The sequence below is a fragment of the Puntigrus tetrazona genome, chromosome 5, assembly GCF_018831695.1.
Source record: "Puntigrus tetrazona isolate hp1 chromosome 5, ASM1883169v1, whole genome shotgun sequence".
In the NCBI taxonomy this organism is placed as follows: domain Eukaryota; kingdom Metazoa; phylum Chordata; class Actinopteri; order Cypriniformes; family Cyprinidae; genus Puntigrus; species Puntigrus tetrazona.
This window is the reverse complement of record NC_056703.1, coordinates 1,450,001-1,465,653: the sequence shown is the minus strand read 5'-3', so window position 1 is coordinate 1,465,653 and position 15,653 is coordinate 1,450,001. Positions and strand designations below refer to the sequence as shown.

Genomic DNA, 15,653 nt, shown 5'->3' with positions numbered 1-15,653 from the left:
CCTGCGTATCATGGATTCATCACAGCCGTGCCCTACTGAAGGGAGTCGAGCTGTCAGACACAAACCTGTCTGGAGACCCTGAACGAGTATCTGGAGACCACCTATATCAATGAATCAGCCCCACCTCCTATCTGCCTTTCATCTCAGTTATATGTATGCAGTGCAGTCTGACAGAGATCTGAATTATTAGTTCCATCACAGTATAAAATGTTGCTCATTTGAAGAGACATGCTGTGATTTACAGTGATGGGAATAACGGCGTTATAAATAAATACATTACCGTATTCGACGTACCATAAACTCTAGTGTGAAGGCGCACGGTTCACTCGTACGTGCAAAGAAAGATACAGAGCTAGAGAGTCTTAGATAAAACGCAGAAATCTTATTAGTTGGCATTTACCTATTGTCGAGATTTCAGCAAATCAATTTTGAGTGAAAGCAGACGACGTGATTAATATTCATAAACCCAGCAGCTCATTAATCCTAGTGCGTTGTATAATTTTATTAGTAGCAGAATTCGTAGTATTGCAATTTCGTTTATCATAATTATGTTTAATTCCCCCTTTTTTATTGAAAATCAAATATACATTCATGGTTATTGGAATTACTAAAGCTCTATCATCTTATATGCTCATCTTATATATATCATCTGAAATGCTATAAAATATACTATGGTATTCCCAAGGTGTCCACAGAGAGTTAATAATATTTACAATAATTGATTGAATCGCTGAATAGGTGAATAGGTGTCTCTTACATTGTCCCATAGAAACATTAAAATTGTCTAGGTTAGTGTAGTATGTTTTATAATAATACTATTTAGTGTCCTTTTTCGTTCTAAATTACATATTTATTTTGGGGGCATCCAAGTTATTTGACATATTTGAGTAGTTACTTTCCCCTGTAATTAGTTACTTTTATAATTATATAACATAAAAAAACACAATAAACCACAAGTAATCCACTCCAGTCCATCAGTTAACATCTTTTGAAGTGAAAAGCTGTGTGTTTTTAAGAAATAAATCCACTATAAAAGTGTTTTAACTTCAAAATCACTTCTGGCCAAATATAATAACAACATCAAAATGCTCGTAAACGGTACTGTGCATATTTGTCTTCAGATTCAGACAAGACAACTTTTTAAATGGAGAAAGAAATTTTGCAATATTAGCATTATTATTCTTGTATTTTAGCTGGAAACAAGGATTTGAAGTTAAAAACATTGGATTTTTGTCTTTAAAAACTCGCAGCTTTATGCACTGCATTAATTGATGGACTTAATTGGTGTGGGTTCCTTGTGGATTATTGAGATGCTTTTATCAGTTGTTTGGACTCTCAATCTGACGGCACCCATTCAGTGGCGAGGAAGTGAACTATTTCTTTAATAAGAAAGAAAAAATGCCATAACAGTTGGCCTTTCTTTCCCTTAAAAAATTCACCATGGTAACCATAATTCCGGCCGAAATGTCATGGTTACTGTTACTTCTAGGTGTTTTGAAAAACATGTGTGTGACAAATAATAATGTAATATTTTGTTAGCAGTGCTAATTGTTTTTTTTTGTTTGTTTGTTTTTTTAAATCTCTTGTTACCATGGTAAATTTTTGTTTTCATTTTCACTGTTTCCTAATCTTGCATAACAGCACACATGAACATTAGTACACACTTTGTTTTAATTTATGGTCTGAGTCGTGAGTCTCTTTATCTTGAATATAAAACCTTGTTAAGTAGATAAATTAAATTGCCCCCCTGCTCCCCTTCATCACCTCAATGACACATTTTTCCCTCTGTTCTGCAGAGCAGAGTTGCAAATAATGAGCAGAGGTGAGGTATAATGAAGCCTAACTATCCATGTGCCTCCCTATTAGCACTGGTCTTACTGAGGGGAAAGTCCCAGGTAGGCATTACGCTACAGTCTCGCATAACCAGGCTAGCGGCACTAAGTCTGCTGCTCATTACTGCTTAGTCCAGATAAGACACTATTTGACCAATAGAAGGTGGCCAGCTGCAGTTTGTTTCTTTAATGTGGTGTTTATGGGCACATATTTTGTGAGAGTGTTTCTGTGTCTAAGGTTGTGCGCCATTCATAATTAAATTGAGAATACCTTCTGAATTCCAAACCAATTATAAAATTTAACCGAGGTAGCAAACAATCTAATTGAAATTTTAAAGGAGGTATTTCAAGTTTGAGAGGAGGAAAATGAATCTCTTCGCACTATATGAATGTTAGCTTGAAGGTCTTGTTTGGAAGTTCAAAAAGCCTGAACGATGGATGGATGGATGGATGGGTGGAGGGATGGATAGAAGATGGATGAATAAAAGGTGGATGAATTGTTAGACAATAGATGGAGAGATGTATGGAATAAACGATGATAGATGAATGGATGGAAGGGTGGAAAAATGAATGGATGGATGGATGGATGGATGGATGGATGGATGGATGGATGGATGGATGGATGGATGGATGGATGGATGAATGGATGGATGGATGGATGGAAAGCAGATGGTTGTATAGAGGATGGGAAGATAAAAGAAGGATGATGACTGAGAGAAAATTCATGGATGGATGGATGAACTGATGGATGAACTGAAGATGGATAGCTGCATAGAGGAGGGATGGCTGAATTAATATCAGATTGATGGATGAATAGAAGATGGCTAGATAAAAGATGAATAGATGGAGGAAATTATAGAAGATTTATGGATTAATGGATAGGTAGATAAAAGATAGATGGATGAATTCGATATACAGATAAAAGATGGGTTGATGTACAAAGACGGATGGATTGATAAATAGAAACAGAGATATAACAGTTTATTTTTCTGAATGCTAACCTCCTTTAAATGAAACACATTTCAGTAAATTCCTTTTTTTCCTGTCGTTATTGTAAAATTTTCTGTGCGCTGCGGCCAATTTAATTTAAATTTCAGCTTATAAATTCAAAAGGTAGCAGTCTTTGTCAGTGAGTAAGTATGGTTTTGTGTGATCATTGTAATGTTTATTGTTTACTAGAAAAATGTATTCAGTTTGAACGTATGCATTTCTTTAAAGCTAACTAGCCATTCATAAACAGAACTGCATGCATCTTGGGGAAGAAAATTGTAGCTGGAGCTTCTTCTCACTCTTTATGTCTATGACGAATCACGCAGATACCTACGGGGCGGTATACCTACACGAACCAGTCTAAAATAGTCTGAATATAAACACTCATTATAGGTGTACCATAGTGATTCAGGACAAGCCAAAAACACAGTATGGAAAATGGATTCATGGTGTATATGGTTATTATTTAAATGTCATTTTTGAACACTAAAAAGTTACAGACTGCAGGTTTAAATTACTTTATTGAATCATTTCTATTAATTATAGTACGATAGTAGTCCTTTCAGAACCAAAGGAGGGCCATTAAGAAGAAAAGATGAGACTAAATAAAACTGTAAAAGACAATTCTATACAACTAAAGGCAGACTGATCTTTCTTTAATGATCATCATTAGAGGTGCTTTTGAAATCGGATATGGTTATTCTTATATGTGTGTGTGTGTGTGTGTGTGTGTTTGTCCCTGGCTGAGATATTTTAATAAATTTACCTTGAAAATCATCTTTTCCTCTAAAATATAATTTTGCAGCAAAATGACTATTACACAACTTCTCATGAATAATTGTTGCAGAGTAGATAATTGGTTTCCATTTGTGATTAATGTGGTAGAACCGGCTTTTAGTTCCTTGCTGCCTAATCATTTTCTTTTTTAAATATGGTTTCTGAGGTTGGAAGTAACAGCATGTCAGGGTCTCTCCCTGTCACCTTTTTCGTGCTTGCGTCATGTTTCAAAAGCTTCACTATCGCCTCACACTCACACTCACACTCACACAACACACACCTTCAAGAACATCTGCTGTCAGTATGTGTCATATCTACACACTAATGCCTTCCGCGCTTGGACACTTACATATCATTGTCATCAGTGACAGCACTGCCACACATGCACAAAACAAACAGATCATTTCCAAAAACCTTTGACAGCTCTACAAAAACAACAAGCTCACTGGGGCTGCTTTCTTTGTCGAAGTCAGGAACCTGTAGAATTATATTATTTTCCCTCCTTGAGAATACAACCTAAATTCTGGAAATGTTCGAATGTTTTTTAAACTTTAATAAATGAAAACTATAATAATTTCAAATCATAAGAGCCAATATATTCACAGTACAATGTAGGTAACATAATGAATGTTTAAACTGAGAAATTTTTACAATTTTATGCACATGTGCTCATCTCAAATGTGATGCCTGCTACAGGTCCCAAAATAGTTCTCTCTGAAATAGACGTCACCTTGAGGGGAGCATATGTTTTTCTAAAATCTTTAAATACCTTTCAGCATTCATAATGCCTTCTAAAACTTGCAAGCTGCCCATACTCAGAGATGCTGGCTTTTGAACTGAACGCTGATAACACGCTGGAAGACCTCCTTCCTCTTTAGCCTGGAGGACATGGCATCTGAGATTCCAACAAGAATGTCAAATTTGAACTCGTCTGACCATCAAACACTTCTCCACTTTAAAACATTCCTTTTTAAATGAGCCTTGGCCCACGGGACACAATGCCGCTTCTGGACCACGTTCACATATGGCTTCCTTTTTGCATGATAGAGCTTTAGTTGGCATCTGCAGATGGCAGGGTGGATTGTGTTTACCGACAGTGGTTTCTGGAAGTATTCCTGGGCCCAATGACAGAATCACGACCGATGAGTGATGCAGTATCGTCTGAGGGCCTGAAGACCACGGCCATCTAACAAAAGTCTTTGGACTTGTGCCTTATGCACAAAGATATCTCCAGTTTCTCTGAATTGTTTGATAATGTTATGCACTGTAGATGATGAGATTTGCAAAGTCTTTGCAATCGGATGTTGAGGAATCCCACAATCTTTTTACTCATTTTTTCACAGATTGAAGAGTCTCTGCCCATGTTTACTTATAAGAGGCCCTGTCTCTGTAAATCTTTTATAGCTAATCATGTTACAGACCTGATGTCAGTTAATTTAATTAGGTGCTAGATGTGCTCTCAGCTCCATCACCTCGGGTCTTCACTCCTCCAGCTGCTCTGTCAGGCTCCTCCTTTACTCTAGCTCCATTTTGGTCCTCTGTCGCTTTGGCTCCACAGCTGCCTTCTGGATCACTGCCTCCAAATTGGCCCCCCGGAGCCTCCCCGTAGCCCTGTCTCATCCGCTCGACCTCAGGCTCAACCACCTCCTTGTGCCACCATTGTTCGGCCCTCTGGACTTGTTAGCCTTTCCTTCACCATGTCTTCTCCCTCCGTTGGCTCCACGGTGGGCTGCCAGCTTAGCTGCATCTTGTGTTCCCTTCTGGCTCCTCCTGCTTCCACCTGTCCAGTCCGCCATGGCTCTTCCTGTCTCCTTTTTGGATCCTCCCTCTTTCATTGCCACCCTGGAGGTTATTCATCCTCGGTGTCCCTCCAGTCTTGTCTGCCTGCCTTCCTGTCAGCCCTTCACTATTCCATCTTTATCACACATCCACCCCTTTGTCCTCCCTTTGTTCCTTTGGCGCGAGGGGAGAAGTGTCTGACCTATATGGACATGTTTTGTTTAGTTCCTGTTTGCCCATATTGTGTTCTGTTCCTGTCCTTGTTAGTTCCTAGCTAGTTATCAGTTAATCATCCTCACCTGTCTGTTCCTCATTAGATTCCTAATTTAAGTTGTGTTCAGTCCTTTTTTTGTCGTCTCTATGTGCGTTTCCTGTCTGCTTTCTGTTGTGGATTTACCCTTGATGATTTATTAAAGACATTTTGAGTTGTTCTTCATCATCTTCATGCATTTACACTCACCTTAACATGATAATGTGTGTACATGTATGTATATGTGAAAGAAATTTACCTGCTTTTATGTCAATGATATAACATATTGATTTAATTTTATTTTTAAATATTTTTAAAAGAGTTCCCCCTAAAGTTTCCCTAATTTTTCCCATTGTTCAAATTTAATAATGCTCATTGAGAAATGCAATAATGAAATCATTGTCATTAACAATAAACATACTGTTTATTCCTCTTATTTGTAGGTCAGCAATGAAGCTTTATCAATAATATGGAAATAAGATTTTCTTCGTTTTGGGGGTTTCTCTCAGGAAATGTCACATATGTGATTTGATTTAATTACCAGTTTAATCAGTTAACAGCCTTATGGATTTTTTAAAAATTAAAATTCATGTCAAACCTCACACTGCCTAAAATGTTGATGCAAATGTCAAATAATTTGGCACTTTACACCTGACCTTAAACTTCAAGACAACACAATAAAAAGTAAGGAAGTAAAAAAAAAAAAAAAAAAAAAGAGAGAGGCCACGAAATAAAGCAAAAAGCATGAAAGAAAGAAAAAGAATGTGTCATCAGTAGTTTGCTGCCAGTCAGTTGCTCTGCCTGTCACCCTGTTGATCCATCTTTATTTGCCTGTTTGTTTTTTCTCCTGTTCTCCGACTCCCTTTTTCTTCGCTTTTGCGTTTACACACCTCACCGTTCTGCTTATTCCTGCACAATAAGAAAGATTCTCTCACACAAACTGTCAGCATTTGTCAAATCCACACACTAATGCATTGTGCTCTCAGAGTCTTGCACATTGTTGTCATCGGCGGTAGACACATAAACACGCGCACAATGCACCAAAAATACCTAACCATTGCTGAACAATGAATGTCTTTGATCCTTTTTAGGCTTAAATCACTCTTTTTACTTAAAAGAATCTTCCTGTTAATGATTTGCATCGTGTTGTGAGTTTTTCCCTTTTAATTTGCTATTAGTTGACATGTCCTACTTCAAAGCTTCATAAATATCAATGCTTTTACCAATAGGACACACGTCATGTACACAGGGTAAAATCAAATCCAATTTGTTCATGTATTACATTAAGAAGTGGGTTCAGTGAATGATCTGACCATTGAAAATCACCAATCAGGGATGTTTTGATGCCCACACTTTTCTTTTGATTCAAGTCGAGCTCTTTCATATGGTGAAAACTGTTTTGCTGTCTAGTTGCAAATTAATATTGGGTTTTCAAACACAAATTTGACTTGTGGAGGAGTACAATCTGGCGTGATAGATGATTTGAGAAAAAAAGCGTCAATAATTATTATGAAAGATTCATAATATTTATTATTTAGCTTAACAGATACAGCTAATTTGTTGTTAAAGGGAAAGTTCACCCAAATATTCTTTTATTAATACGAAATGCCTTTATAACGAACATTTGGCAAAATTCATCCTTTGCATTTACGTGTTTCGCACAAGTAGAAATGCACAAGCCCTTTTTGCACATGCATGCATTTTGACATAAAAAAACTGCTGATTGAAAGTACATGCTGGAGAAATGTGAAGAATGTTCTATTGAAAATGCTTGTTAACATATAAAAACATACATGCAAAGGCATATTTTCAGCTGCATCTGGATCTTGCAGTTTCTTTTCTCACTGAAGTCGCTTACGGCAATAATGACATGAATGAGCAGAATTCACAGTTGTTTCGTTATTTGAATATTCTGTCGATTATTAAACATGATAGACTTCATGAAGTTAAGAGAAAGGTGGCATGATGACATATTCATAGAGAAGAAAGGAGGACGTTCTGAACAGCACGACATCTGCCCTTGCAAACATGCACCCACATAGAAAATAAATGGATCTAATTGGATTTGAATGGTATAATGTGTTTTTTAATTGCTGACTGTGCCCTCGTGATAACCTGTGGTCTGTTTATTCATTGTTTGAAGCCAGAAATCTCTCATTGTGTGACTCAGTTGGAAAGTTGGCTTTCCTGAGTTCACAAGAAAAAAAAAACAGCAGTTTAAATAAGTTCTAAATAAGCAGTTTCTTAAAGATGCTGCAAGCAACATTGTTCAGCAGTGCAAGAATGAGTGTCTCCTGTGGCAAGGTCTCGTGGAACTATTGAAAGTATACTTACGCTTACAATTCTGATGAATTTACACTGAATTTACATTATTATGCCAGTACTTGTTTTAGGAGATGCTTTGACTAACTATCACTGAAGCAATTATGAATCGCTGCTTTATTTGCAAAATGTTTGTGCATTTATTTATTCACTTATTTATTTAATAATGTTTAATTTAATTTAATTAATTTGCTTAATTTAATTTATTTTAATTTACTTTACTTCTTTGTTTTTATTATAAAATTTTATTTTAATTTAATTTAATCATTTAATTTAATTTAATTTAATTTAAAATGTTACTTTCATTTAATTATTTATCTACTGTATACTTCTTTTTGATTATCAATAGGCCATTATACTTGCCAAAATTCACAAAATTACTAACAGAATTTAGCTCATTAGGTTTAGTTGTCATTACTAAAGGGTCTAAAGACTGATTTAAAGATCTCTAAATTTGCACTGCATTTTGGTGTCTAAGGGACCGGTGTGTGACTGGTTAAAATGCGCCACCAAACCCTAATCAAGCCAACCCAAGCCATAATTCGAATCAGTTCTTTTTTCTGAGTACATGAGTTTATGTAAGCATGCATGTGCATGTGACTTGATCTATTCAGAGTTTTGAAGCTAAATCTGTTTCTGGAGCATGACGTGCAAGAGCTTGTTTTGAAACCAGATACAACATTGTAAACACTGTGATCTTGTCTTATTTTGGGCTCATTTGTTTTTCCTCTGACTCTCTTTGTAGAGCAAAAAAGAAGAACAAGCCGTTGAACCTGAAGATCCACAGCAGTGTGGCTGGAAGCTGTGAAAACCTGCCGACCCAGCGCTCTCCTCTCCACTCCGATCACTCGCTCCGCTCCTTCTTTTTCCCCAATTTTGTCCCTTCGACACCCCCGGTGCACTCGGACACCCCCTCATCAAGTGAGTAACAGCCTTTGCAGGAAAACATATTGTTTAAGTCCTACCTAAAACACAGATGATTAGCTATGCATATAAAACTGTGTATACATCTATATTTCTTTTTCATAGCGTTGCAGCTTTATCCCAAGTGCGTATTTAAAGACTTTCAAATGCTTGTAGGTCGGTCAACATCGTTAGATCACGGCTAGTGTTGACAGGTGTCTGATGACGCACGTCGTTCAATTACAACTTTATCTGTCGTTTTCTTTCACAATGTGACTTCCCTTCTCATCACCTATTAAAGGGCAGCGTCCCAAAGCCCACATGTGTCCCAGGACACCTGGCACCGTGTGAGCGCATATTGTCCAAGCCCAATGTCTTCTACACTGGGGGCCTCTTAGCGTGGGCTATTAGAGGAATAATGGGCCGAACGGAAGCCGTGTGTATGTGAGAAGACTGGGAATGACACAAGAATGACGCAAAAGAGTCTGTTTTGGAATGAGATTATCGTACAGATGGAGGGAAAAGTTTTGACTGCTTGTTTCCAGAATTATGAATGATAGACCCCCTCCAAGCTTTGGCAATCTGCTGTATGCTTTGTAGATTGAACACTGTGGGAAATATCCGGAGAGGTAACTGTTAGGATCTTTTATTTTCTATTTCATCTCCCCCTGTTTTGATGGTTTTGACAAATTAGTAAGGAATATATATATATATATATATATATATATATATATATATATATATTTTTTTTTTTTTTTATTGAAATCTAACCACAGTTAAGCAGTGTTTTTACTTATTTATTTTAAAAACAAGCTTAATATTAAAAACAATTATATTCAGTTATACTGATTTTAGTAATTCTATAATTGTATTTTCTTTTGTGTAATTTTAAGTGTTTTTTATGTATTTCTTTTTATTTGTTTTACTTGAATATTTAATGTTAACAAATTTAAATATTTAATATTCTATTTTAATGTTCTTATTTTTTATTTATCTTATTTGCAATCAGTAATTTAAATGAAACGTTCACCCCCCAAAAAAAGTAGCACTACATCACTTGCTCAGCTATGGTACAGTAAATGGGTGCCGTCAGAACGAGAGCCCAAACAGCTGATAAAAAACTTTACACAAGTAATCCACATGACTGCGATTCATCAGTTAATGTCTCATAAGATAAAAAGCTGAGTGTTTGTAATAAATCAACCATTAAGGCATTTTTAAAACTCCAAACTGTTGCTTTTGGGTAAAATGCATTTTTCTATCCACTAAATCAGCAACGAAAAAGAGCCTAAAATATTTCGAAACAAATATTGTTGTTTATTGTTGATTATTATTGCAATGTTTTTATCAGCTGTTTGCACTCTCATTCTGATGGCACCCATTTACTGCAAAAGATCCATTGCCTACGGGTGAGCGATTTTTCAACAACATGTATTTATTGAATTTTTTTTTTATTTAAATGAAAAAGGTTTTTCATATAATTAACAAAAACTGTTTACCCAAACAGCTAAATTCCTCCAGGCTTTTGGATGCAAGAGTCTATTGCAAAACCAGATGAAAGATCGTTATAGTTGAATTTCCGATAAACCACTTTCAGGGGTATAATCTCATTGTGTTTGTGGCAGCCGCTGTAATGGTATTACTAGCGTTCTGGCCCTCCCGATGGGGCTCCAGGCCGGACGCGGTGGCAGTAACCAGGCCTCGCGAGTGTCGTCAGCCATGGTTAATATGTCTGTTGTTTTTCTGCGTGTGGTGACAGTATTATTGTACACAGCACGCAACAGTTTGCCCAAGGTCTGTACTTCACGGTTTTAGAGTTCTTGACATGCACACGCAATACAAACAGTGCATGCAATGCTATGAAATGTTTACTGGTAGCTCAACTCTAAACATCGCAACTGAAAGTTAAGAATAGTGCAGAGAAAGGGGAACAAGCCAGAGTGTATTCTTGGTGTTTGGATGTTGCACGTTCGTAAGTCAGGAGATCTTAGTTTGTTTTAAGAATCGTAGATATTTAGGAGAAATTAAAATGTTCGCATTTAAATAGAAATGTATGTGCAGACTTTGATATCCTAATGGCAAATAAATGCACAGCGTCTGATAATGTTGATAATGGTTTATAACAATAAAGGTTGTAATAATAATAGTTATTGTTATGACCGTTATTTTTTTATTAATCAATTATCAACGTAATTTTATTAATATCAATATTAATATTATTCCACAATTTAGGGTTACATTTTGCATCTTATCCACAGAGACATTTTGGACGAGCATAACTGACAAGATATGGAAAAATAAATAAATTAATGAATAATATACAGGTACACAGATAAAAAAAAATTTTTTTTGCACCTTACCCACAGCTCAATATATGAATATGTAGGGGAAAAATAATAAATAAATAAATGAATGAAGACAGATAAAACTGAGAAGATGTGGGAAAATAAATAAAAAACTAAACGAATGAGTGAATGATACACAGGCGCACAGGCAGCATTTTATTTGTTTGTTTTGTTTTGCACTTTACCCACAGACTTTTACTTTTGGACTGATGAAATGGAGAAGATGTGAGAACAAAAGCAAAATAAAACAACGCACGTTAAGTAAAAGGAACTAGTACAGTCAAAATACACCTGTTTGTAATTGTGATTTGTACCAAGGCGTCGCACGTTTCCTTTCCTCTCCCTATAAGTTCATTATTTTCTAGAAAGTTTGCGGACTCTGTAGTACATTTACAAAAATATTCTAAAGAGAGTGCGTCAGCTTCCAGCTGTAGAACTACTGTACGATTTCCCGGCTGCAACGCTTTCTCCTCATGACACAAAGACGCAGTGCAGCACTTTTATAACATCATTTATCAGGCTGTCAGTCAAATCGGCAGAATTGTTTAAGAGCAGGTCAACAGCAGGTGTTAAATGTACTTAACGTCACTCATGTTTTCCCTGCTGAAAAAAAACCTCTCAGCTGAAATCTTATTAAACTATATCTAATAATGAAAAGACTGAGAGGCGAACCGCTGTGTTAGTCACTGTTTTACAAAGCATTTTGTTTAGTCTGTCTGTTTGTAAGATGCCTGTGGTATTATTTATATCACTAACGCCGGCATGCGATTGGTCGATTGGCCAACTGTTGCTTCATCTGGCGCGAACAAACTCTAGTTCGTCTCGTAATGTCTGCATTTGATAGTTAATTGAGCGATTGAGACAACGCGGTGGTTTTTAATGACTGCGTGTTGGTATAAAAAGGGAAAATGGGAAACATATGAATGTTTTTCTGCAAATTAGACATCCGCCTCTGGTAGTTTTGGTATTTTTAGCAATATTTGTGCTGAACTTAGTTTTTTTAGATGCACCAATTAAAACACACACTCACCTGCTCTGTAGTGATGCTGGTTTGTATTCGCGAGTAAGTAGGTCTGTGCGCGTGCCTGCGGATAAAACATCCACCTGCTGTGAAACGACGTGCGTTTGTCAGGTAAAGCCGAGACTAATGAAAGACTTCTCCATTTCTCTCTGTTTCTTCATAGGATGAAAGGATTTGATTTACATTTAAGTAGCATGTAAATGCCGTGGTATAGAAATATGGTAATCATTCTATATTTGATACAGTTCTTGTACTTTGCTGCCACCACAGAATTATTTATTTTTTTGTCAGCCGTTGGATCATTTTTCAGTTGGCTTCATTTTAATTCTTACAGATGTATTTGATTATTATAGTAAATAAGAATTTTTTTTTTGTTATAATTAGCATCATCTCTTTTAAAACTTTGAGCGGTAACTATAGAAACAGGCAAGCGAGTGTTTTGTCTAAAATTATCACTGCAGTGTTATGTGGTAGTTTATGCCACCCGTTTAGAACATTTATTTTTATGTATAAGTATAACTCGTTTTAATGATTTCACAATAAATTTATTTATCAATTTATAAATTTATTTATTTATTTATCTATTTTTAATCAAAATGCATTTTAGTATTATTTCAATGCTATTATTATTTTGTTTCATATTTTTAGCATTTAGCTTTTAGAATTTTTATTAATATTATTTTTGTTAATTATAATGTTTTGAGATATATATATATATATATATATATATATATATATATATATATATATATATATATATATATATATTCTGTATATATATATATATATATATATATATATATAATGTATTTTGTTTAACAAAAATAGTTTTTATTTTTATCTCTGGCTGACTACTAAATTGATGCATATATCAGTTATAAAGTTATCAGTAGCGGAGCACAGCTTCTATTTTTTTATTATTATATGCATCTGTATTTATAGGATGTTTAATTCTAGCATATAGATTCCTCTTAGCATGAGCAGAATTACTTTGCTAATGTAAAAATAACATTGGTTTTTATTGTCTGAGCATTTTTTATTAAAGGTATCATTAAAAGACATCAGTGCAGGGGCTCTTTTCTTTGATCACTGTGGATGGGTTTTTAGAGTCCTGTAACCTTGTGGAAAAGTAGTAATTGACACTCATGTGCACAACAGTATGACATATTAAACAGATTGTGCTTGTTTTTAATTACAGCAACTTAAACATTTGACCATATTCGCGATCCCATGTCCTAATGATTTTTGTATATTTAGGTATTGCTACAAATATAACCCAACAGCTTAAGAATATTTTAATGCAAACATCATATAAAAAACAGTTTAAATTTGTCTGTTTTCATAAAAATCAACCCCTGGAAAACACTCATATACTTGTTCTGCTTTCCCCTCGAAATGACTTGTGATTCAGAAGAAGTCCAGCACCCAGAACAAACATCATATCAAAACTCTGATCTAATTTAAAACTCGGTGTTCATTCTGATCCACCTGAAAGAACCAGCCGAGCAGAATGCTGAGGTCACAATAGAGACACACTCAAATCCATATTTGATAAAAGCATCAAGCAATGCACATTGACAGAGGTAGTCATCGGGAATCTCAAGTGAATATAAGAGTGGATGCAATCAAAGGCAGACTACGGGGCAGGTTATGAATGGAAGGCTCCTCATATTTTTTCATGCAGTCTTTTAAGCTTTTAGAATAAGGCAGAACAGATTATTGTGAGCGTGTGTGAGTGTGCATGTGTGCTCGTCATCGTATCTCGTAATCATAAATAAATGAAGTATAATTGAGCATGGACAATCTGATGAATGGCCTTTTGAACTAACAGTGCTGTGGGAAGCAAATGCGATTATTGTCTTACAAGTCTCCATTTAGGTTTTATCAGATCCTGTCCATCTGAACGATGACAGAAGACGTCAGATTGAAATTCTATTTGTTTTAATCTTTTTAAGCATTTAAGGATTTGTGCTTTTTCTAAATTCAATTAATAATGAAGTCGCTACCGTTGAATGTGCGTGTTTTTTATCTTCTGTTCAGTTGTCAAATCATTGCAATTTGAAATAACAAACTATTTGAATGTATTTCGAAACGTAATTTACAAATCTCTAAAATGCTGATGTGATGCTCAAGAAGGATATCAGTGTTGAAAACGCTTATGGAAACTTAATAATAAAAAAAAAATAAAATAAAATACAGTAATGTCACCGTTACAGTAAATCCATCTAATTAATGCGTTCTTAAAATAAAAATGAATAAAAGCTGAAAAAGAATAATATAATTTTAAAAAATCTGATCCCAACGGTAGTGTAAACATTGCAATATTTATCAATTTATATAAAAAAAATAATAATTATATAGAAAACCTCTCAACTAAAGTAAAATCATATATTTGGCTTCTTCTAACTTGTTGCACTTTAATAACCACTTTATAGCTCATCCAGAAATGATAATACTTATAATTATAATAACTCTCAATGAAAGTGATTTGAATGTTTATAATAGTTATTTGTAATTTGAATTATTTGTTGACTTTAATCTAACTCGATCACTATTCTGTTCCAGATACTCTGTCTGTTCCTCGCTGGTCTCCTCAAATACCTCGCAGAGACCTCGGCAACTCCATAAAACACAGGTAAGTTTTGCGCAGATGTGAATGTGTGGCAGGTAGTGGTTGCAAAAAAAAAAAGTCAAGCCAATTAACTCCAGCCATGCCTTTTCAAATCAGATGACGCGATTACTTCAAATACCACCGATCCCGAGCCCAACAAAGAGCCTGCGTTTGTACTTAGACCACGAAACGCTGCTTTTGCGATCGAAGGGTTTTAATGAGATAATAGCGTTTTAGCCATAGAGGCTAAAAATGTCTTTTCCTGGTACTTTAAAAGCGGGAATCAGCGCCTGCGTGTCGTCCTAGATGGACAACTGCCAGTTTCGAAACGCAAACAGATCCAAAAAATTGAAACGCTCGTATCAACTTCAAACTGGCTACGGCGATGCGAGCTGCTTACTAAAGCCAGCCTCCTCTTTTGCGAGACAGTACGGCTTCAATCTAATGAAGACACTTTGACACTGTCAGAGCCCATTAGTCATATTCTATTAACTGTCAGCTTCTGTTCGTATCAGGGAAATAGATGCACAGTGACCCTTCGGAGGAACTCTATCGCAGGAGATTTGAGTGGCTCTTTTATTGTGGGGAATGGCAAATGCGACTAGGTGTAAGCAAAAAGGGACAGAGACAGAAGAAGCAACTTCCATGCAATTCTGCGAAACATCTGGCCACGCATCCGTACGGCCTTTGTCCTCTCGTGCGTCCGTCAAGTGCACAAACGCAAAGGAGATATTGAGAGATACTCGGTCGCTATTAAATTATTCTAAATTGAGAATTACTGCCGAAGTGCCTATCTTTGGGCATACGCTGCACATATCTGTCT

At 35.8% G+C, this 15,653-nt stretch overlaps 1 protein-coding gene across 2 annotated transcripts in view; it reads left to right on the top strand.

Moving 5' to 3' along the window:
• ksr2 (kinase suppressor of ras 2) overlaps nucleotides 1–15,653 on the top strand; it is a 70,284-nt gene that overhangs the window by 29,034 nt on the left and 25,597 nt on the right. For both annotated transcript variants that reach the window (XM_043240640.1, XM_043240639.1), the window contains exons 6-7: nucleotides 8,696–8,871; nucleotides 14,785–14,854. In XM_043240640.1, the coding sequence (XP_043096575.1) occupies nucleotides 8,696–8,871; nucleotides 14,785–14,854 (246 nt within the window). The remainder of the gene's footprint in view (nucleotides 1–8,695; nucleotides 8,872–14,784; nucleotides 14,855–15,653) is intronic.